General features: G+C 40.4%; 2 protein-coding genes across 2 annotated transcripts; both read left to right on the top strand.

The window, feature by feature from the left end:
• Nucleotides 1-8,657: 8,657 nt before the first annotated feature.
• On the top strand, nucleotides 8,658-10,131 carry LOC112188725 (glucan endo-1,3-beta-glucosidase, basic isoform). Its single transcript, XM_024327907.2, has 2 exons — nucleotides 8,658-8,813; nucleotides 8,957-10,131. The coding sequence occupies exons 1-2, from the start codon at nucleotides 8,792-8,794 to the stop codon at nucleotides 9,907-9,909; spliced, it is 975 nt and encodes a 324-aa protein (XP_024183675.1). The 5' UTR covers nucleotides 8,658-8,791; the 3' UTR covers nucleotides 9,910-10,131.
• A 14,019-nt stretch (nucleotides 10,132-24,150) lies between these two features.
• On the top strand, nucleotides 24,151-24,660 carry LOC112184828. The gene is made up of 2 exons (XM_024323063.1): nucleotides 24,151-24,424; nucleotides 24,521-24,660. Exons 1-2 carry the CDS (start codon nucleotides 24,151-24,153, stop codon nucleotides 24,658-24,660), a joined length of 414 nt encoding a protein of 137 aa, XP_024178831.1.
• The last annotated feature ends 242 nt before the right edge of the window (nucleotides 24,661-24,902 follow it).

Below are 24,902 nucleotides of genomic sequence, written 5' to 3'. Positions count from 1 at the left end.
TTTCCTTGGAGTCGTGTTTTAGGTTATAATGGGGTCTGCGTAGAGCTATATATGGACTATCTCTGCTAATTGGGTTGTGTATGTTTCAGTGCTTCTTTTAATTTCTATTAATTAATCTATCAGAAAAAAAAAAAAAAAAAGACCTTCAATATGCTCTCTTTACATATCCATTAATTCTGGTTACAGATGGACAACTGGCTACGAAAACTTGTTTGACGATTTGGAGAAGGCAGGCAGCAGTTCTTTGAAAATTGTTGTATCAGAGATAGGTTGGCCCTGGCCTCCCTCCATTGGTGGTGATGGGCAAGTGGCATGGCCACAAAACTGACAAAAGAGAATGCGAGAATACAACTCTAATGTGATTAATCATGTCAAATTTAACTAGTTAAGAGAGTTATAGGATTAATTATTAAGAGAGTTCTAGGATAATTATATATAGGCACTCTTCATTCATGTAACCACGCTTTTGCAGAAATAAATGCTTACTTGTAACCCTACCTAAGCCAAAATATATGCATGATGTATCGATCAAGAAATTAATGCCAACATAATGGGGAAGGACTTGCTGAGTTTTATTTTAGGTCGATTTTTAAAAGATCTTTTTCTTTCACTGTTGCAGTAGTACGAATACTGTGTAGGATTTTATTTTATTTATTTATTTTTCTTTGTGAAGTTGAAGAAGATGAAGGAAGATCGAACCCTAGCTCTTGCACTTCCCAAATTGTGCTCCTCCACTCGAGAAAAAAAAGAGGACAAAATACTGTTTACTTCCTATACTTATAGGGTCTCGACGTTTCAGTCCCTGACGTTTCAATTTCACCTAAAAAGTCCCTGAACTTTCCAATTTCATCTAAAAAGTCTCTGCCGTCAATTTTCCGTTAAAAAATCTGTTATCTTGCTGACGTGGCACTATTTCAACAGTAAAATGACTATTTTACCCTTATTGACCCAAAAAAAATAATTTACTCTTTTTTTTTTCTTTTTTTAACTCTTTTTTCTCTATTTTTTTAGTTTGTTCTTTTTTTTTAACTCTTTTTTCTCTATTTTTTTAATTTGTTCTCTTCTTTTTTTTCCTACTCTTTTTTTTTTGCCTACTTTTTTTTTAACTCTCTTTTCTCTTTTTTTTATTTATTTATTTGTTCTCTTCTTTTTTTAACCCTCTTTTCTCTTTATTTTTCCTACTCTTTTTTCTCTTTTTTTTTTAAAACTTTTTTCCTCTTTTTTTATTTGTTCTCTCTCTTTTGTTTTTTTTTTTATTTCTTTCTCTTTTATGTTTACCTCTTCTTCCTCTCCCTCCTTTCTGCTCTTCGGCCTTCTTTTCCTCCTCCCTAATCTCAGCTCCAGTTTTCGGCGAGCATCACCACCTCTCCTAATCACCGTTGGCGTGCCCGCCGCTCCAAGCAACTGCTGACCATTCCACCGTCCATCCATCATCCCCGTCATGCTAGCAAGCATCACCACCTCTCCTAATCACCTCTATCCATACAGCGGTTCCAAACCAAATCGGAGCACACCCAAATCAAATCAATTCACGTTTCACCTCCCTTTCTTCGGTGCCAAAACAGTTCAAACATTTCTCTCTAAAGTTACGATCAGAAACTGCCAAATAGACCAAAACATGGAAACTCGCAGGAAAACTCAAATATCTTATCCTCTTTGAATCTCTATTAGCTCATCATCTCAGCAAACCAACACCAAAGAAATGTCATTGACGTCGAGAGAAAGCTTCTGATATAGCTCCGACACCACGAAGGGGCCGGAATATGAAGGGAAGAGAACCCGACCATTCTGGCTTCTAAGCGTGGCCGAAAACTGGAGCTGCGATCAGGGAGGAGGAAAATAAGGCCGAAGAGCAGAGAGGAGGAAGAGGAAGAAGAGCTAAATAGAAAAGAGAAAGAAATATATATATATATATATATATATATATATATAAAGGAGAGCGAACAAATAAAAAAAAAGAGAAAAGAGAGTTAAAAAAAGAGAGAAAAAAGAGTTTAAAAAAAAGTAGGAATAAAAAAGAACAAATTAAAAAAATAGAGAAAAAAGAGTTAAAAGAAAAAGTAGGAATAAAAAAGAACAAATTAAAAAAATAGAGAAAAAAGAGTAAATTTTTTTTTGGGTCAGTAAGGGTAAAATAGTCATTTTACTGTTGAAATAGTGCCACGTCAGCAAGATAACAGACTTTTTAACGGAAAATTGACGGCAGGGACTTTTTAGGTGAAATTGGAAAATTCAGGGACTTTTTAGGTGAAATTGAAACGTCAGGGACTGAAACGTCGAGACCCTATAAGTATATGGAGTAAACAGTATTTTGTCCAAAAAAAAAATATATATGTTATTTAGTCTGTAATGTAATTGCTGGCAACGAAAAAGAAATCCTCAAATAATTAACAAATTAAGGGTTTGTCTCTTTGTATGTTCTTCTTAAATGATCATACGCAGAGAGATAAGCTAGTGTACTGGTGGGTATGAGATACCCTCATTTACAACTATTTGAACAAAAATTTACAAGTATGTGAACCAAAATTACAACATTGAGAACAAAAGTTACCATATTTATTTACACTATTTATATATAGTTAAACAAAAATTACAACATTGACAACAAATTTGTTCAAAAGCTTGTAAAAATGTCGTAAGAGGTGTAATTACCATTATTATAACTAAGATTACAACATTGACAACGAATTTGTTCAAAAACTTGTAAAATGTCGTAAGATCTGTAATTACTATTATTAGAACTAAGATTACACAAAGTATGACTCAAATTACAACTTTGACAACAAAATTTGTTCTCACTTTTGTAAATGTGGGTATGAGATACCCACCACTACACTAGAATTTCCCCATACGCAGAATCACCACTCCTATGTTGGGAATGAAACATCGATACAGCAAGGGTCTTATTTAATTATCAGCATTCCGTTGCCCCTTCGTATCTATCAAATAATTACAATGAAGTACTTACAATATGTTTTTCCAAGTTCTCAAAGATGTCATATGATCGATCATATTAGAATGCAGATAATTCTAATCTCCATCGATCCATTTCTCATTCAGGTGAAAGATTCCTATCATAAATTAGAACAATGGTTTCTGTTGCATGACTTAGACTCTCCTCTACTCGAAGGTTTCTTTTCTTTCAGCTTCCTCTATAGGCGCTGTCTGAAATTTACCTCGCTCATCTATCTCCAACTTAAGATCTTCGATTCAGAGTACTTAATTATAACTAATACAGATGAAACACAAAATAAAAAAATCTATCACGCGGAAGATCTAGACTTCATTAGCCTTTTATTTTGGGCCATATCTGTACGTATATGGATCAAAGACGAGCTTTTAATTTCTTCCCTTTTCTTTATTCCAAGTCCTCTATATATCAAGGCTCTACTAATTTGAGGCTTATAACATGAGAATTCAATTGTCTTAAAAGTTGGGAGATAGTAGCTAGCCAGCCAGCTAGTATCGTACTCAGTTTTGTAGATATTTATCTCATAGACTCTCCCGAGCTAACAGGGCAGTCTTTTCAGAATACAAGTGTGTGCCCTCCAATAATTTCCATCTCTCCTAGAATTCATTAGTTGATATTGAAGATGGGAATTTTCTTAGGTATCCGGATATTTGCCATACACCCATTTTGTTAAATATTTTGGATTATTAGATTAGTAATATATCAAATGGTCCAAAATATTTAAATTTGGTAACCTGTTTAGTCCTTTTTTTTTTTGAATGAATGGTAATTCCATTGATAAAACGCATGCCAAGAAGGTCATTACATACGCACCCACTGCCTCACAATGGACATGACAAGGCTTCGTGGTAAAACCACAGTGATACATAGGATAGACCAATTATATTTGAACTTATCGCTCACTTATCTAAAGCAAGCCTATAACTATTACAATTCATAGTTTAGTCCTTAGAGTATCTTTAGCAGACTCTCTATTGTGGTTCCTTAGCTATTTTGGAGAGCATGTTTAACTTTTTATCTATTTTAGCAACTGCACCAGACTCCTAAGTGGCTCTCTATTATAACTTTTAGCTATCTCGCTCCTAAATATAGAGAGCGGGATGAGGCTCCCTATAATTTAAAACATTCCTTTTAAGTTATTTTATGTAATTTATAAATACATTTAAAAAATAATATAAATTTAAAACTAGCTAAAATAGAGAGCATTGATGCAGACGCAATTCTAAAGTGGCTAGCTAAAATGACTTTTTAGCTACTTTAGCTAAAATTTGACTCAAAAATGGCTAGCATTGCTAAAGATGCTCTTAGCCAATAGTTAAATAGCAAGGTTCGAAAAATCGCTAGGCGCTAGTCAGGCGGTGGCTAGGGGACTAGTGCCCAAGCGCCTAGGCGATTTTTATTTTCTTAATTTTTATATCATATAATTATATATAAAATATATATAAAGACTTAAAAAGAGTTTTAAAAACTACTTAGAAGAGTTTATATTTACTAGAATTTCTAGTTCTTTTTCCTTTTTTTAAAAGACAAAGTTCAATTCGTCTATCTTCTCTTTCATTCTATCTACCTTCCCAAAATCCCAGGTCGATAAATCCTTCTCCTCATCGTCCTAAGCATTGATCATTGAGATCTTTTGATCAATTAAGCATGAGGTCATTAAGTGCTTCAGAATTCAAAGTTTCAATGAGATCTCAAATGTAGATGTAAAGTTGAATTCCATTTGCTTCGAAAATCATTAAGATCTTAGATCTAAATCATTTGATGAATTTCAACGCCTAAAACCGCCTAGGCCGCCCAGCCCACCTAGGCGCCCGCCCAGCCAGCCTAGGAGCTCGCCCAACCCGCCCAGGCGCCCGCCCAACCCGCCCAGCGCCTAGCCGCCTAGGCCGCCCAACCAGCCTAGGCGCCCGCCCAGCCCGCCTAAATCATGTCTGCCCAATGCCTCCGATTACCCATTACTCGAGTCGGTTTGCTGCCGCCCAGCGCCTAGGCGGTCGTTTTTTAGAACACTGTTAAATAGTATTTATTACTAATTAATTTATCATTAGTCAATTAATGTTTGATTATCAATTAACAATTACACTATTGACAAGGGGGCTGAAATTTGCACACCCTATTTTACATTCTACACACCCCTTGTGCTGCTTTTACCAAATCACCCTTATACTTTCTGTCTCATCCTCTCCCTTCCACAGCCTACAACTAAAACACGCACTCTCTCTCTCTCTCTCTCTCTCACCAGACGTACTCCAACGTTTAGGATATTCTCCACAAGGTTGCCCAGGTAGAGAACGGGCTATGCGTGGCGAAGGCGGGTCCAAATTGTGGGTTCGTTTCCTTGGAGCTTGGAATCGAGGTAGTTGATCACACAATCAGAGCAATACACATGGTTGCAGTTCTCGATTGGAAAAGATTGGTACCCAAACTTGTCATCGGCGCAAATATCACAGACGAATGGCGGGTAGTCAGTGAGAGAATCGGAGGAGGATTGGCCCGGTTCTGATACGAACCCTGTTATAAACAGGTTTGTCCTTCGCTTTTTGAAGTGGGTTTTGGTGGGTTTGAATCGGAGGATCCGAATCTCGTCGATGTCGTCAGGTTCATCAGAGAGGTCGATAAAGGTGGGTACTTTGGTCGGGGAGGGAGATGATCTGGGGGCATATAGGTCTTTGCGATCGTCGTGGAGGGTGATCGAGGCGACTGAGGTGCTATGGGGAATCGGAGGGAAGATGACGTCAGCGTCAGCGTTATCGTCGTCGGCGATGATGTTCTTCCTACGACGTATTGAAGAACATCAGTGGGCTTTCGAATTCGGAGTTGGCCGAAATCTTGGATGAGTGGAACAAAGGGGAGCTGGAGAGCTTCTTAGTTGAGACGGAGATGAAGGATGACTTTGGACTAACATGAGCAGCGGGTGGGTCTTTGATTAGATTTGCAAATTGATTACTGAATCATTGCACATGCTACTGCTCTATCTCGATGAGGCTATGCAATGTTCGATTATTTGTTTATTTTGAAAGAATCCTCAATCATAATTGCTTGTGTTATTGCTATGGCAATGTGCTATTTTATGAGGATTCTAGACACAACAGAAGTAGCTATCTGTTGATGTTATAGCTTAATTACTTGGGACATATATTTCTCAAGAGTTACATGTTTGGTTGCACAAGACTTGGTTGTTGCGAAGGTTTCAAGATGCTCATCCAATAGATTACATTTCTATTATGATTTTAGTTTGGGTGTCTTCTCTCCCTTATCCCGGCTCGTTTGCAACTCATTTGCACCCAATTCATCCACAAGCTCCTTCGAACGATCCATCTCCGAGGCATTATCATCTTCGTGATTGCCCGGAGGCTTCTCTTGTTCAAAGGTGGGAGTTGGAGGAGCCAGTGGCTTTGTGGAGCTGTCAACAAATCCAACTGGTAATGAATCCACTTCAGGAAGCTGATTTGCTTCTGGGTTCTCCACTTTAACCTACAATCAACATCATTCTCGGTTCTGTGGAGGGAGGGAGAGAAGGGTAGTTTTGGAAGAGATTTATCTTGAATTGATAAGAAATATTAAAAAAATGCAAAGGGTGTGTAGAATGTAAAATAGGGTGTGCAAATTTCAGCCCCCATTGACAATTACGTTTTTTCCTTATTAAAAAAAAAAAAGCTTCTAATCTAGGCTCACGGAATTAGTATTAATTATATGGTCTTTATTGCTAATTAGTTATAGCATTAGTATTTTCCTTAACCAAATATAATTATTTTTACATGCATTTTACGACAACCACAACAATTAATGTAAAAATTAGATATAAAAACTACTTCACGTACAACTTGTTATTACTGTTTTTTGAACTAATTTACAAATGTTACCACAATGTGTTATCATATAGGTAAACTATTATATTTGGACTAAAAGAATGTATGTTCTCATTGGTGTAATGAAGTTCTCCCTTGCGTAATTTAAGTAATATATTGTGTAATTTCCATTGTCGAAGTTGTAATTACTTTCATCGACGCAATTTACCACAAACTACAACAATTGATGTAAAAACGATAATTTTTGTTCTAATTGTAGTAATTACTCCACCTACAACCTATTTACTAGTTTATGGACAATTTAACAAGTTTGACAATAAATTTGTTGTTAGAGTGGTAAATCTTTATGTTTTTATCATTAATGAGATGAATTTTTTTTTAATAAGAGAGGAAAATTCCCCCCAAATTTATTAATAAAAGAAGAAAGACAAAAAGACTAACTAGATATTGTGGGGGGGGGGGGGGGGGGTAATGAATGAACATACCCCTCTAGTAAGAAAGTTGAAAGACATCTGACCAAAAACAACTAAGCAAAAAACTATCGAAAGCAAAAATTAGGAAGCCCCATAAAATCTCTATTGCAAATCCGGGGATGAATACTTTAATGAGTATGCATTTTACCACAATCCACATCAATTGATATAAAAGTGGTCATTTTTGTTGTATTTGTAGTAATTACTCCACTTAAACTAATGTACTAGTTTGAAGATGATCGAATTTCCGAGGAGGAAGCAATTTAGTCCGGCAATATATCAAAAGGTCCACACGTTTAGTTACGTATATATTGTGAGGATGGATAAGTATGATGATCGAAACAACTGGGATGACCGGATAAGATCGACTTATTGGGTTGACTAAGGCGGCGGCTTCACTTAATTAGTTACTCCATCACTTACTAGCTAGGGGATGACCTCAACTCAAGCTAAATGCTTTCGAACCAGAAGAAAGAGAAGGAAAAAAAAAAATACAGAATCAAAGGTAGGACTTAATTGGTAGGAATTCCCACTTCGACTTCTTATGTGAACATTTTCTGTCTACGAGTAAAACAAGTTAGAATTTCCCACTTTACAATTAATGGGTAATCCAATAGATCCAAGACAATGATGGCAACTGTACGTGTTAGACTATAATGATACATGTATAACCTCGTCATCACCATATGGATACACATACATATATGGACTAATGAACATTCGACGTACGGTTCACTCGGATTTTCAAACAAATAGATGGAGCTAGCTAGCTCTGCGCTACAATGGGGAAACTAGACTTGTTCAACTAGCTAGTCCCTTCAATCAATTAGAAATTATTCTATATATGCACCGACAATGCACCGACGGTGCAAATGACTCAACACTTATAAGATAATCTCAACCCTTGATATTTATAATTAATATTTTTTTTAATAACCTAAGAGTGTATTTAATATAATCAAACTATCCATTTATGTACGTGCACTGAATCCTCCCCCTCGATTGATAAGTTTGGGTAGCTATACAACTTGTGACCTTTGAAAATATCAACTAGCTTGCCCCTTGGATCGAAAAGTTTGGGTAGCTATATATACAACTTGTGACCTTTGAAAATATCAACTTGTGACCTTTGAAAATATCAACTAGCTAGGCCTCCAATAATATCCATCTCTCCTACAATTCATTAGCTGATATTGAAGATGATGGAATTTCCGACAAGGAAGCAATTTAGTCCATACCAGCAATTAATATATCAAGTATTTCCACAACTAAATACAAAGTGTAATTTGGTCCAGATTAATTTCCACAACTAAAAACAAAGTGTAAGTGGACCAAGGTGTGCACATTCTTGATTGTGCAAATCCATTCAAAAAAATGTCCAAGGAGTCCTCCACCTATAAAAATGGCACCTTAGTAGTTGTTGAAACATGCAATTTGCTAACATACATATCCTTTTGAATGCACAAGATGGCTAAGTCCCATGTAGTTGCCAAAGTCCCTTTGTAGTTTCCAAGTTACTAGTACTATTGGGTATCCTCATGGCTACCTTTACCACAACAGGTCTGTCTATCAGTTAGTCAGTTTGTCTGTCTATCTCTCAATGTATCATTAATTTATGTTCATGTTGCTTATAGTCGATCGGTGTGCTTTTACCCTATATGTAAATCTTGTTTTCGGAGCTAATATACATGTATATGATGCAGGTGCCCAGGTTGGTGTTTGTTATGGAACTGTCGCAAACAAATTGCCACCCCCACGAGAAGTAATATCACTTTACAACCAATATAACATCAAAAGGATGCGGCTTTATGGTCCTAACCATGATGCTCTCGAAGCTCTTAGAGGCTCCAACATTGAGCTCATGCTTGGTGTAGAAAACGAACGCCTTCGGGATATTTCTTCTAACCAAGCCAGTGCTGATGACTGGGTCCAAAAAAATGTTGTGACCTATGGAAATGTCAATTTCAAGTACATTGCGGTTGGAAATGAAATAGATGCTAAAGGGCCATTGGCACCATTTGTTGGCCCTGCCATGGAAAAAATTCACAATGCAATTTCGAGGGCTGGTCTTGCAAACAAAATTAAAGTCTCCACGGCCGTTCATCCTGTAATTCTCCAAGAATCCTACCCTCCATCAAAAGGATCATTCAGGCAGGATTACCGACCATTTCTCGATCCTATCATTGGTTTCCTAGTGGGAAATAAATCTCCATTGCTTCTAAATATGTACCCATACTTTAGTTTCATTCAAAACCGAGCAAACATTGACCTTCGATATGCTCTTTTTACATCTCCGTCAGTCGTGGTTCAAGATGGACAATCTGGCTATCAAAATCTGTTTGATGCACTTCTTGATGCACATTACTCCGCTTTAGAGAAGGCTGGGGGTGGTTCTTTGAGAATTGTTGTATCGGAGACTGGTTGGCCCTCTGCTGGTGGTGATGGTCAAGTGACAACAAAGGAGAATGCGAGAATTTACAACTCAAATGTGATCAAGCATGTCAAGGGCGGTACTCCAAAGAGACCTGGAGGTTCAATAGAAACTTACATATTTGCCATGTTCAATGAGAATCAAAAACCTGGAGACGAGACTGAGAAAAATTTCGGCCTCTTTTACCCAAGCAAAAATCCGGTTTATCCCATCAATTTCAACTAAGAGTTTACTAGGTGATAAGCTAGCACTTCTTTTGTGCAACGATTCGTAAGCATAAATAAAAGCTGGGTTAACTACTTGTAATCCTGAACATGGCAAGAGCCAAAATATCAGTATGTTGTATCTCGCAAGAAAATAATGTCGGTAGACTCGGTACGGCATGTAGTCAAATAAAAGAAACTTTGCCGAACTTTTATATATAAGATCATGCTTTTCATTACTGCACTGGTGAAGGCGTGAAGCTATAAGATTTTTTTTTAATTTTTTTATTTATTTTTATTTTTATTTTTTTATATGAGCTTTATGTTCACAAAAGCAATTTGTCTGGATGCTCCATTGCATCTGTAAGTAATTTCTGCATGGCAGCGAAAAAGAAGTCTTGTATCAAGGTGCTTTCTATGCTTTAGTACTCATGGTGAATCACTTGATCACATTTTTCTTAATTGTCCTTTTGCGGAGTCACTTTGGCAACAGATTGCTTGGATTTTTTATTTAGGTGGGCTTCATGGATCTTTGTTAGATAGGCTGCACCATGGTTTATTGATTGGCCGCAGGGCACATTGCATGAGCTTTGGCGTATTGCTTTTGTTGGAGCGCTTTGGTGTCTCTGGAGGTTTAGGAACAGAGTGAAATATGATGGTGCTTGTGTTAATGTGGTTAGTTCTTTTCAATTGGTTAGGGGGCAGAACAAATTGCATATAAGTTATTAATAATCTTCTATTATTAATTCTAGCATGCATGCTTGCTTCAGGTACCATGTAACAACGTCCAAGAGCTTTGCATTTTAAAAAGGCTTCGGGTCCCTTGTCGGCCTAGACGTGCTCCCCGTATTGTTGAAGTTAATTGGTTTCCTTCTATATCTAATAGGATGGGTTAAATTTAATACGGATGGTGCTTAGAGGAATGTCTCAGGTCAAGCGGATTATGGTGGAGTTTTTCATGATTTTTTGTGGTCATGTAATTGGAGCGTTTTGTTGTAATCCTGATATTCCTAGCTCTATTGCTGTTGAAGTCATGGCGGTAATTAAAACCATTGAGTTGGCTTGGGTTCATGATTGGAAACATGTGTGGTTAGAGGTTGATGTGCTCTTGTTCTTAAATCTCCCCATTTAATTAGTGCCTTGACGAATTCGTGTTTCTTGGTTAAAGATTGTTTGCACCACAAGTCTCAAATGTAATTTTGCTCACATTCATTACGAGGGAAACTGAGTAGCAGATGCTCTTGCTAATCATGACATCTCTTCAGATTGTTTGGTTTGGTGGGATGTACCCCTCCTGATTTCGTTCTTTCTCAGCGTAGTAGAGATTATTTGAGTTTGCCCAAATTTTTTTTTAGTTAGTTTGTTGTTTATTACACCCCAAACTTGGTGTATCCTTTTTTTTTTTTTAACAAATAGGTGGTTGGGTCTTCTGATCTCCATTTTAACATGAAAAAAAAAAGGAGACATTTTGAGAAAATAGTTGTTGCTTTTTTAGGACTAGAAATTGACATATTTAGGATGCTAGTCCATTTCAATTTATGGTTTTTTTTTTTTCAAAAATATTCATTCATAAGCCAAAGTTGCAGAATACAGGTAAAAACAATGGGAAAAGTCGAAAGTTTCCAAATATAAATTATTTAAGATAACATCAAGTAATTCCATATGGTGGTCTAAAAAAGCCATCACTTTTGAGAACTGCTAAAATAGAGGTTGGGGGAAGATTGATCCATTCCTCCGAACACATCCTCTGTTTAGCTAGCATTGTCGCAGCATCTGCTGAACTATTAGCTTCATGAGGGATCCATGACCAAGCTAGAAACACAATGAAACTTAGTCATAAGGCAGTGGAATCTGTCAATGAACTGCGCAAGTCTCCAGTTGCTGCACTCCCTATTGTACGAAAGGGAATCAATGATTTCCTTGCAGTCCCTCTCAACTTGGACATTTTGGAGATTAATTTTTGTAGCCAGAGTTAGACCCTGGACAATGACCAAGGCTTATGCTTCCATTGCTAGGTTAGAGAGTGTAGAAATACTAGCACCTGCTACAAACTTACCAGCACTATTTCTGATAATAATTCCCAAACCACTTCTAAGAGAATATTTATCCCAGGCTCCATCAATATTGAGCTTGACAAAAGGATCATTAGGAACTAACCGTATTTGTGCATGAGTTGAAGCAGTGGGAATGGAGTTTGGATCATTGATTGCTGATTTTGCTTCAAGGAATTCTAGAGTCCTAAAATTGGCAGTGGACATCGTGGAGTCTGGGTTGGCAGAGTATCTCTAAACATCGATGCACAACGAGATTTTCAAATTTTGAATAACTGAAAACAGAGCGTAGAGTTTATTGTTTATCTCAAGATAGAATATTAGGATGATGGCCATGGCTTTAACATCTTGCATAACCTCTCATGCATAACTATTAAAGTTAAAGCCATCTTGCTATGGCTTTAACATCTTGCTATGATATCATCAATTCTACATAAATTATAACCTAAAAGTACGGACGTTAAGAATTTAAGATGAGATTATTGATGACAACGGATGTAGCATTAAAAAACTAGCAGAGCCTAAGGGTTTTGAGCGAAGAACGGTGACGGTTGTTTATCTGTCTCCGACGAGGCTTCGTCAAAGGTCGTCAGTGCTACATAGGGGTGAGGAAGATTGGGATGAGGCGAGGACAATCGACATCTTGGCCGAGTTTCAACGCACGGATCGAGGTCGAGTTTTAGATTGCAGATTAAAGATTAAGGGCCGATCGGTAGAGGTGTGCTTCGATCAGTGCTTCTTGCCAGCAAGGCGGGAGGAGTCGAGTGCAGATTGTGCTGTGTGCTTCCTTACAAGCAAGGGTCATTAGTTTTCTGTAAGGACTCGGCAAGGGTGATCGACACTTGATGTAAAGGTGGAACAGCCAGCCGCCAGAGGCTCTGGTGGCGGCAGAGGCAGCCCAGTAGCAGAGGTTTCTTTCCCTTTTTGCTCGGGTTTGGGCTTGGGTCGTTGGGCCCGAGCTCAAACTTGGCCTTAGGGGTGCCTAGGCTTTTGAGCGTAGACTTGAGCTCAAGTTTGGGGTGATTGAGTCTGCTATAGTGGCGTTGGACAAGAAGAGCAAAACCAACTTCTTGTTGAGGTTGTTGGCTCCCGAAGAGGCTGAGTGTCACGGGCCGAACTTTGCAATGCGCAAAGCGGACCGTGCGGCACTTGCTAGCAAGCAAGTCAGCCAAGTGAGTACCTTGCAAGGAACAATGAAAGCCACACGATATTAAAATAGTGCTAGTGACAAGCAAGAACACAATTATATGAATGTTGGGGCAACCACGAAGAACAATGAATAATCGAAAGGAAAGATCAAAGAGCAATCTCACGGGGCACAGATGATTGAATAATTCCTCTTTTATTGATGGTAAGACGGTAAGGGAGGCAAAAGTACATGTGCTTACCTATACTAGTTCCGTAGTCCAAACTATGCCGACTAGGAACCCCTCCCTATAGAGCATATCGGCCTTACACGAACTTGGCAGGAGGAAACATGAAAAAGGCCGAGGAGACTAATTGCTAAATAAAATAAATTACATCATTTGTAAATTACCAAAACAACCCTAGCACGCAAGCAAACCAACCAAAGGCTTAACTAATGACCCTGGACAAGGTTGCTTGCGGCATTACAAGTGCGGCCCCTAACATCCTCCCCCACTTAAGCTGTCGGCGCTCTCGACGACTGCCTTGATCTTGAAGTCTTCAATCTTCTGCTGGAACTTCTTCTTCAGGACGTCAGCATTCTCCCAACTAGTTTCTTCATCTCCCAGACTCTTCCACTTGACCAGGAACTGCTGGCATGGGCGCCTTGACACTCGGATCACTCTCTCTGCTAGAATCTCCTCCACTTCTTTCGGCTTTGGTGGTCTGATGTCGACGTGCTCCCGAACAGGCTGGTTGCGTGCTTGATCTTCACAGTCTGGCTGGTGCGGCTTGAGGTTGCTGACGTGGAAGACGGGGTGAACTCTCATCCAGGCGGGAATATCGACTTTGTAGGAGCACTTCCCCACTTTAGCAATGATGGGGAGCGGTCCTTCATACTTCCTGAATAGTCGTTTGTCTCTGGAGCGCAGGAACCTGAGTTGTTCCGGAAGCAGCTTGACAAGGACCATGTCCCCTGCCTGAAACTCCCTGGGCTTGCGGCCTTGATCTGCCCACTTCTTCATCCTCCCCGCCGCTTTCTCTAGATAGGCTTGAGCGATCTCGGCATTAGTCTTCCACTCTTTTGTGAAGTTGAAAGCACGCAGATTCGCCCCTTTGTAGACTTCTTGCACCGTATGCGGCAAGAGAGGCTGTTGGCCAGTGACAATTTCAAAAGCACTCTTGTTGGTGGATGAGCTCTTCTTCGAGTTGAAACAAAATTGTGCAACATCGAGCAATTGCGCCCAATTCTGTTGGTTGGCATGAACGAAATGGCGCAAGTACTCCTCCAACATCCCGTTGAACCTTTCTGTTTGCCCATCAGTCTGTGGGTGATAACTTGAAGATATGTTGAGCTCAGACCCGAGCAACTTGAATAGCTCGGTCCAGAATGTTCCCGTGAACCTAGTGTCTCGATCGCTGACTATGTTCTGAGGCACACCCCAATACTTTACAACATGCTTGAAGAAGAGGCTTGCTGTGTCTTCCGCCGAACAGTACTTTGGAGTTGGCACAAAGGTGGCATACTTTGAAAACCTGTCAACCACAACCAGGATGCCTGATAAGTCTCCCACCTTCGGGAGGTTAGTAATAAAGTCAAGGGAGACACTCTCCCACGGGCGAGTAGGAATAGACAGCGGTTCCAACAGCCCTGGAGTCTTTTGGCGCTCAATCTTGTCTTGCTGGCATGTCAGGCAAGTCTTGGTGTATTCCGTGACATCGTCTCGCATCTGGGGCCAATAGTATCCCTGCTTGAGGAGTGCATGGGTCCTCTGCCATCCAGGGTGACCTGCCCACAGGGTGTCGTGACACTCCCTCATAAGCATTCTTCGCAGTCCGTCAGCTCGCGGAACAAACACTCGTCCTCCTTTGGCCATCAATATGCCATCCTCCATCCAAAACCGACGGCTCTTCCCTTCCTTCACCATTTTCATGAGGGATTGCGCCACGGAATCCTTCTCCAGACTCTCCTTGATACGTTGCTTGATGTCTGTGGCAATGATGCTGCTCGACAAAGTGGCCAACACCTTGAGGGTGGCAAGATCAGCCTTGCGACTTAGAGCATCAGCAACTTGGTTTGTGTGCCCAGCCTTGTGTTCGAAATTGAAGTCGAACTCAGCGAGAAACTCTTGCCATCGAGCTTGCTTTGGAGTTAACTTCGGCTGGGTCAGGAAGTGGCTGACGGCTGAATTGTCTGTCTTCACAAGGAACTTTGACCCCAGCAAATAGTGTCGCCACGTCCTCAAACAGTGAATTACGGCTAGCAACTCCTTCTCCTGAGCCGCGTACCTCCTCTCAGCTTCCGAGAGTTTATGACTTTCATACGCAACAGGGTGCCCTTGTTGCAGCAGGACTCCTCCTAAGGCGAAGTCAGAAGCATCTGTCTGGACTTCAAATGGCTGGTTCAGGTCGGGTAAGGCAAGGACCGGATCTTCCATCACGGCCTTCTTCAAATCTTGAAAGGCCTTCTCACAATTACTACTCCAGTCCCATGTCACCCCTTTCTTCAAGAGTTCAGTTAAGGGGGTCGTCTTCTTTGAGTAATTCTCAATGAAACGTCTGTAGTAATTGGCCAGCCCAAGAAAAGAACGTAGCTCTTTCACATTCTTGGGGTTTCTCCACTCCTTTATGGCTTCCACTTTCTCCATATCCATCCTGATTTGACCCCTTTCAATAATGTGACCTAAAAACTTGATGGTCACTTGCGCGAAGGAGCACTTTTCGCGCTTGACATACAACTGGTTGTCCCGCAATCGTTGGAACACCAACTTCAAGTGCTCTACGTGTTCTTCTAGGGTAGAGCTGTACACCACTATGTCATCCAGGTACACTACCACGAACTTATCTAAGTACTCGTGGAAGACTTGGTTCATCAAAGTGCAGAATGTGGCTGGCGCATTGGTCAACCCGAACGGCATCACCAGGAACTCAAAGGCGCCATAACGGGTGACGCACGTTGTCTTGGGTTCATCTCCTTCTGCAATGCGAACTTGATAGTACCCCGAGCGGAGGTCTAGCTTTGTGAAATATTTGGCACCACTGAGTTGGTCAAACAGATCTGCAATCAGAGGGATCGGGTACTTGTTGCGCACCGTGACTTTGTTGAGAGCCCGATAGTCCACACACAGTCTCCAACTTCCATCGTGCTTCCTTTGAAACAGCACAGGTGCACCAAAGGGGGCTTTAGATGGCCTAATGAATCCCGCCTTGAGCAGGTCTTCGAGCTGCTTTCGAAGTTCCGCCAGTTCTGGGGGCGCCATTCTGTAAGGTGCCTTTGCAGGTGGTTTGGCCCCCGGAAGCAGTTCGATCTCATGGTCCACACTCCTCCTTGGAGGCAATTCTTTGGGAAGTTCAGGAGGCATCACATCTACAAAGCTCTCCAATACCCCTTCAATCTCCTTCGGAATCACTTCTCCTTTAGTCTCATCCTTTATCAAAGGAACTGCTACATAGGTAGGCTCATGACGCTTCACGCCTTTCTTGAACTGGAGGGCGGACAAGAGACGGGGTTCACTTGGTTGTTCGATTCTTGCCGGAACCACACACGGCCTTTCTCCCATAATAAGTAAGTGTTGGGCACTAGGAATGGGAATAGCTTTGTTCGCCAACAAGAACTCCATCCCCAATATGACATCAAAGTCGTCCATCTGGACAACTACGAGGTCCGTCTTCCCTTGCCAGTGACCCAACTTGAGTGATACCCCTCGAGATAGTCCAGTTGTAGGTGAGGCCTTAGAGTTCACAGCTTTCATGCGGCCAACATCCTTCTCCAATTTCAGCCCCAACCTCCGTGCTTCAGGTTCTGACACAAAGTTGTGAGTGGCCCCTGTGTCAACCATCACGCTCTTGGCTACCTTTCCATTAATACTACCATCTATGAACATCAAGCCTTTAGCCTGGGACTTCTTAGGTGATTGTGGTCGCTTCTCCACCGCACCCAAGAATCTTAGAGCTCCCATGTGACCAGGTTCCTCCTCTGGCTCTTGCTGATCTTCCATTTCTTTCGAGTGAATATGAGCCTGTAGGGCAGAGAGGGCGGTCTTATGGGGGCACTCATTCACTCTATGCGGTCCTTTGCATAAGAAGCATGCTAGTGGCCTTGGAGCATAGCCTGAGGGATTAAAGGGTCGAGGGGTGAAGACCCCTGTCGAGGCAACAGGCTTGGACGTTGCCGTGTCCCTCGTATTCACTACTCTCCTGTCCCCTCCTCCTGAGTTGGAAAACTTGGACTCCGCTCCCCCACTTCTACTCGGTCCAGGCCTTACATTTCTGTTGACATTCACATTCGAAAACGGCTGAGTCTTCCTAGTAGAGTTCTCTTCGAATGTGTAGTCAGTCAGCCTTTCAGCAGCAGCCTGTGCGGAGGCCAAATCTTGGACTCTCTGCCGCTGAAGTTCGGTCCTCGCCCATGGCTTTAAGCCTTCCAGGAAATAAAATAGCCGATCCTTCTCTGACATGTCCGGGATGTCAAGCATGAGCCCCGAGAACTTGTTTACAAAGTCTCGGATGTTGTTGGTGTGCTTGAGCTCCCTTAGCTGCCTTCTAGCAATGTACTCTACATTCTCGGGGAAGAATTGAGCTCTGAGCTCCTTCTTAAGATCCTCCCAGGTGTCAATGGTGCATACCCCTCTTTGTATGTCATTATACTTGGTCCTCCACCATAGTTTAGCATCTCCTGACAAATACATTGTCGCCATGTTCACCTTCACTTCTTCCGAGTCTGGCTTCACTGCTCGGAAGTATTGCTCCATATCAAATAAGTAATTCTCAAGCTCCTTGGCGTCTCGCGCCCCTCCAAAAGCTTGAGGTTCTGGTATCTTTACCTTCCTGTAGTCCGTCACAGGTTGGTTTCCCATCGCACGGATGGTTAGGTTGAGCTTGGTATTCATCTCCACCAGCTCGTTTCTAAAAGCATCAATGGTGACTCGGACATCTTCTGCCATATTGTCCACGGCCACCTGGAGTGTGTCAAGGGCATCACTCATCGCCCCCATTTGCTCGTTCGGAACAGGAGCTTCTTCCTCATTTCTCTCCCTTCCGCTACCTCGAGCTTTCCAATTTTCAAGGGCCACAACTCGGTCCTTCAGGTTCTCCACCTCTATCATCCGCGCCGCCAACTCATCTAGGTCGACGCGGTCCAACACATTAGTGATATCAATCAACCTATCCGGCACTCCCGCAAGTTCTCCGAGTTGTTGGTCATACCAATCGAATCTTTGTTGGTTTGTCATCTTCCCCGTCATCGTAGTGAGCTTCTTGAGCCGAGCTGGCTCTGATACCAACTGTCACGGGCCGAACTTTGCAATGCGCAAAGCGGACCGTGCGGCACTTGCTAGCAAGCAAGTCAGCCAAGTGAGTACCTTGCAAGGAACAATGAAAGCCACACGATATTAAAATAGTGCTAGTGACAAGCAAGAACACAATTATATGAATGTTGGGGCAACCACGAAGAACAATGAATAATCGAAAGGAAAGATCAAAGAGCAATCTCACGGGGCACAGATGATTGAATAATTCCTCTTTTATTGATGGTAAGACGGTAAGGGAGGCAAAAGTACATGTGCTTACCTATACTAGTTCCGTAGTCCAAACTATGCCGACTAGGAACCCCTCCCTATAGAGCATATCGGCCTTACACGAACTTGGCAGGAGGAAACATGAAAAAGGCCGAGGAGACTAATTGCTAAATAAAATAAATTACATCATTTGTAAATTACCAAAACAACCCTAGCACGCAAGCAAACCAACCAAAGGCTTAACTAATGACCCTGGACAAGGTTGCTTGCGGCATTACAAGTGCGGCCCCTAACACTGAGCATAGTCCTGGCTCCAACCCTAAGAGGAAAGAGCTAGCATTTTCTTAAGTCTCTCTGCTATTAGACATATGGTTTCAAGTCTCCTAAAGTTGGAGTAATCTCTATGAGTTTTTCTAAGATGTTTTTAGTTGTTATTTGTACCACAATTGCATGCTAACAGATTAGACTAGATGAATGATTTTAATTGCCTTAGAATAGCGAGGTTGTTCTTGCTTGTTTTAGGCTTGCTTTCCAGCGGGCATTCCTTTAGACTTTAATGAGTTCAGTATTGACTTAGATAGATTTATCCGGTTCCATCGGATTCTTATGTAATAAGTGCATGTTAGACTCTGGCGGGCATATTTTTATGGCTTTAATTACTAATAATATCAATTCCTGTTCAAAAAAAAAAAACGGACGTGGCATTAAATTTTCCAAAATGATTGACATGCATCGTCTATTGGCACAAATCCTCACAGTGAATACAGTCCCTAATTGACACACAGCAATTCTACTAGTAGTTCAAAAGACTCATTGCCACCACAAAGACACTAACAAAATACATAAAGATACGGGGACACCAGTCACAGAGAGAAAAAATACTGGACACCAGTCATAGAGAGACATCACTCTTCAAACATCAATTTTGACTTTTTTTTAATGTGGGAACGCTTGATCATCTTGTTGCAGAACAAGCATATGCTGAAGAGACACGTCGGAAAAGATATGCGCAGAGCAAGTGGCTGCCAAAGTGCCTATATATATGTACAATCCAAACTGCACAAAAGAGGTCAGCAGACCATAGAACTCTGAAGATATGCGCAGAGCAAGTGGCTGCCAAATTGCCCATATGTACAATCCAAACTGCACAAAGGAGGTCAGCAGACCATAGAACTCTGAAACCCAAACAATGTTCTTCAACTTCAGTTTCCCATTTTTTATCCAAGCATGTTTTTGATGCGATCTATAACTCAACAACATTCAATACAAATATGAAACCAACAATCAAAATACCAACAATGACTTTACCTTTCCCTTCCTTGGTATCAAGTATTGACTGACACGCTTGGAATGAGTGCTCAAAATATACCCCTGCAATTGTAGTAAGAATAAGTAGGGATCGTTCTAAATTTAGGATTAAGGGATGGACTCTTGTCAAAAATGTTTAAGGAATACAAAATCTATAAAGTATAAAACAAGAATGTATATAGGTATTTACAAAAATTACAAGAGATAGGGGGTTTTTCATGTATTTTAATTATAATCTAACCTAAGTGTGACAAAAAAATCAAATCAAGAATCAATGTAGAAATAGATGAATGAAGATAGTAGAGATTTAATTAACCACCATTAATACGTTAACAAGGATTCTAAACAGAAATTACTGATCAACACATGTAAAATGAAAGAAATCAATCAAGAACAAAGATGAACGCATACAAAGTCCTTACTACTTCCCTTAATTAAATTAAGTAGATGAATACACCATAGTTAAGCCTATTAAGCATGCAATTACTAGTTGTAGTTAATCACTAACAAGATCGAACACAATTAACGCATTAAAAATCGTAGAAGTTTGATCGATTTAAGCAAAGATAACAAGTTGGAACGCCAATTCTTTCATGCAAAGCTCATTGTTGATTTATTTAAGTAATTATAAGTTTTCTACTCAGCAATTAAGACCTAGAACGCTAGCAATCTTAATCTAGAAACAATTATATGCTCATAATTCGAAGTATGCATCCAAAGGTTATAAAACATATAAAAGGTGGGATTAAAGCACAAAATCAACAAACAATCACATACATAATGAAATCACAATTTTTTGTTCAAGAAATCCTAAAATGTTAAACATGCTTCATGGTATTCGAAAACTAAAAATCAAAACATAAACTTCAATCTAACAAGAATTCAAAACATCCAAAATAACATAACAATAATATGAATTGCGTTACAAAGATTAGAAATTGAAACTCAAATAGAGATGGTCATGGTTACACTTTTAAAGTCTTCAAGAACGCAAGAGGAACTTCAAAATGATGGATGCTTGATTAGCATCACGACAAGGATGAATGGATATTGATGGAGCTTACTTCACGGGAGAGATCGAGGAGGCAATGAATTACGAATTTGATTTAGGATTTTGTGGTGGTGAAAACGTAAAACAATGCTCGCTTATGTAGTGCACGACAAAGGGTTGATGTTTTGGTTGTTAATTTCTTACTTTTTCTACATCATCTGCCCAATAGAAATCCTCCAAAGCAAGTAGAAATCAACCGTGAATCTTCTAAGTGATTTAATTGCTGAATTACACATATATTTCTCCTTTATTTCAGCCAAAACAATATTTATACCAAAGTCCAAAGATAGGTCACGGGCAAAATCATAGAAATGAGAGCAGCAAAGGTAAGCAAAATAAAGAGCACCAACGAAAATGCTAACACAGAGCAAAAACAAGAACCAAAATTCAGCTCAAGACAAGCAAGTGTTATAGTCTAATGTAGGATGAGAATAGACCTAGTTTAGTCGAAAAACTATCAAAGTAAAGAAGCAGCGTAGAAATAAGAAGAGTGATTGGAAAATAGGTAACTCACGCATAATAAGGTTACTAGCGCGCTGGACTATTCAAGAAGTCCAAATCTTTTCGGGTTTCTCATGAAAAAAGTCAAGTATTGATTGTGTATAAATTTGGATCAACTTTTGGCCAAAATGTTCGTTTAAGATGTATGATACTTTTCCGGAATAGGAAAGACGAAATCTTCAAGACTCACTTCAGTGAGCCCTAATAGAGGTGCGTTTGGATGAGAAAATTATAAAATCCATATAGTTTTTTATTATGCTGAACTTATATATAAGATCATGCTTTCATTACTGCACTGGTCAAGCTAGAAGATTTTAAATTTTTTATTTTTTCATGATCTTTATGTTCACAAAGGCAATTTGTCTGAATGCTCTTATTGCATATCTGTAATTTCTGCATGGCAACGAAAAGAAGTCTTCAATTAATGTATTTGTTTGTGTCTTTGTTCTTGTTAGATGATCATAAGCAGAAGCAGTAGTACTCTACTGCTAGCTTTCTTATTCATTGGGAATGAAACATGATCAGCAGCTTCAAGTATTGATGCACCTTTTCCTTTTGTCTAAGCTGCCGTATGTCTTACGCGACTAGGTAGTACAATCACAACACTCCCCTCCTCCCTTCCCTAGTTTACCTTCTGCGTACTTTGTTCTATTCCACCATTATTTCACATAGCTGCAATCAGACATTCAGCTGTGCAGGTACGCTTGACTTAACAGGGCACTTATTAATAATCAAAAAAATATTTTAGAGCTAAGCCTTGCGGTTGATGGTGCATCTTGCTCGAGGACGCTTCATTTATGGCTTTCTTATAGGAAAAGCTACTTTTATAATTTCAGGTGTAGGCTTGGCCAACTTTTGCCAACTCTAACCGGAAGCAGGAGTTGTGCGCATTACATATCTGATTTCAACTGTGTCTTTTTAACTGGCTTCATTTTCGATCACATGATAGGAAACTAAAGTGTTGACAAACCATACTTGATTGAAAATCTTCGAGAGGTCTGCCTAGATATTAGAATGATGCTTCATGTTCTTCTAAATCACCACAGGTCAAAGAGCAAAACATGGCTAGATAGAACACACGGAAAAAATTCTAGTCAACAATCTTAGCTTTTAGAATAGTGATAGTAGGAGTAGCTATTGAAATATTTGATTATCAAGAAATAGTGCAAAAGTTACTTTTGAACCTTTAACATGAGTATCTTGAAAGAACAAAAATTTGGATGGGTATAGGAACACTTCATTCGTCTCACTACTCGTCAGAACGAGGAACACTGAGGGCATAACTATACGTTGATCACTTTGGTGCCTCAAACTCAAAGTATGGCTCCCTTTAGGCCAATCAGATTATGCAATTAACACCATTTGTGAGGTTATTTCTAGGGCGCTTGTTGCTAAAATTAGACCCTTGATTTCTTAAATAACTCATAAGCCCTAGTCGAGTGAAATTGGTTTGTGGAAGATAAATGTCAGACAACGCCATGATAGCTCGGGAGGTTCTCCATAGATTCAATCATGCCAAAGAAGGTAATGGTTTCATAGCTAGCCTGGAAAATTGATCTCTCTAAGGCCTATGATAGGCCAAAGTTTTATTGCTTGAATCATTTTTCTACGAAGCGCAACGCTACCATTGTCAAAATTTGTCTTCTAAAACTTAATGGAAGCGTACTGAAGACGTCAAAGTGATTCATCACTTTGTGCTTTACATGGAAAAACTTTTAACCCAATAAACTCAGGTGTGCAGGTTGGTCGATGGAATCCTGTTTGTGCCACTATGTCTGCAGCTCACATTTCCCCCGTGTTTTTTTTACTGATTATCTGATGTGTTGTAGTATATATGAATCATGTTGTACATATGAGTCATAGTATAAATGTCTATATCATGTATACAATAGGTACTTGAGTGTATAATGTAGGTATAGAGACTTGTGTGACAAGCTTTATGCCAAAGGGGAACAAGCATGGCAAATGTCATCATCACAGCCACAATATAGAGCTGCAGCTGTAAATGTAGTAGTTATCAAATTGAGTTTCTCTTTGAGCATTCACACTACAAAATGTACTCCTATAAATACCTCTTTGTATGAGATGAATAAACACACTTGAATCTCCATTCTCTCTGAAATATTACTCTCTCTCTCTGTGTATCAATTTATACTTGTCCTAAAACACGTTATCAGCACGAAACTGCTCTAGAATTAGAATCGAAATTGAAAAGAGTAGAGGTAGTTCATAATCCGATCGAAGTCATTTTTTCAAACTTACAAAAAACCTCCAAACCCTAGCACATATCAAAGCTCTTGATTCAAGAAGCTCAGAACCGGCCTTAGAACCTCCAGAACAGGCCAGAAACAGCCTGAACCGGCCACCGAAAATATTGAACCGCTGCCGAACCGCTGTCGAAGTCCTATCGAGCATCTGCTGAGATTTGCCGAGAGCACCTGCCGAGCATCTGCTGAGGATCTGCGCAGTAGCTGTCGAGCACCTGCCAAGGACCTGCGCAGCAGCTGCCGAGCCACCTGCCGAGCCCCCTGCCTGCTGTCGACACATCTGTCGACAGATCTGTCGAGCAACTTTCCTGACACTTTTCCGACGACTTTTCCAGCGACTTTCCGAACACTTTTCCGGACAACTTTCCTGCCACTTTTGGGCAACTTTCTTGACACTTTTCCGGCAACTTTTCGACAACTTTTTCCGGCAATATTATTCCAAGGATGTCGAATGAACTTAGACTCGATTTTCAAATGCTTGACTCAACTGGTTCGGAATACCATAGTTGGGTAACCGACGTTGAGAACCACCTCACTTCAAGAGGAATATTGCCCATAATTCAGGCTCCTAATCCAGGCCTTGTGTTCCAACGAACACCCATAAAGCATGCACAAGCTATTATCTTGATGCGGCGCCATATGGATAAAGCACTCAGATTAGAGTACATGTCAATCAAAGATGCCAGAGACCTATGGGTAGCGCTAGAAGAGCATTTTGGTAATATCTAAGATACCCTCCTCCCTGACTTGAAGGTTCAGTGGAATAATATACGCTTCTCCGACTTTAAGTCTGTTGCTGAATATAACTTGGAAGCTCTTCGCCTCAAAGCCATGTTGAGGTTCTGTGCAAAGCCTCTCATAGAAGAGGAGCTAATTGAGAAGACTCTCTCCACCATTCCTGTCTCAGCAATTGTGATATCAAAGCAATATCGCACCGAATTCAATGCTGGATGAATTACAAGGTTTAATGAGCTTATCAATCTTTTGTCGGTAGCTGAAAAGTACGACAACATCCTTGTAAAGAATTATCATTCAAGGCCCATTGGAACCAAGAGCGTCCGTGAGGCAAATTATAATGCACCCAAAAGAGGGCGCAAGCAGCAATACCCTAATAACAGGGGACAAGAAAGGCGTACGGGCCCATATAACTGTTTGGCTCCAGTTTTGTAGCAGCTGGTCAACAGTCTCTTTTCTGC

Source organism: Rosa chinensis, chromosome 2 (genome assembly GCF_002994745.2).
Source record: "Rosa chinensis cultivar Old Blush chromosome 2, RchiOBHm-V2, whole genome shotgun sequence".
Lineage (NCBI taxonomy): Eukaryota > Viridiplantae > Streptophyta > Magnoliopsida > Rosales > Rosaceae > Rosa > Rosa chinensis.
Note: the sequence above shows the minus strand (reverse complement) of the source record. Positions and strands in the feature narration are given on the sequence as shown.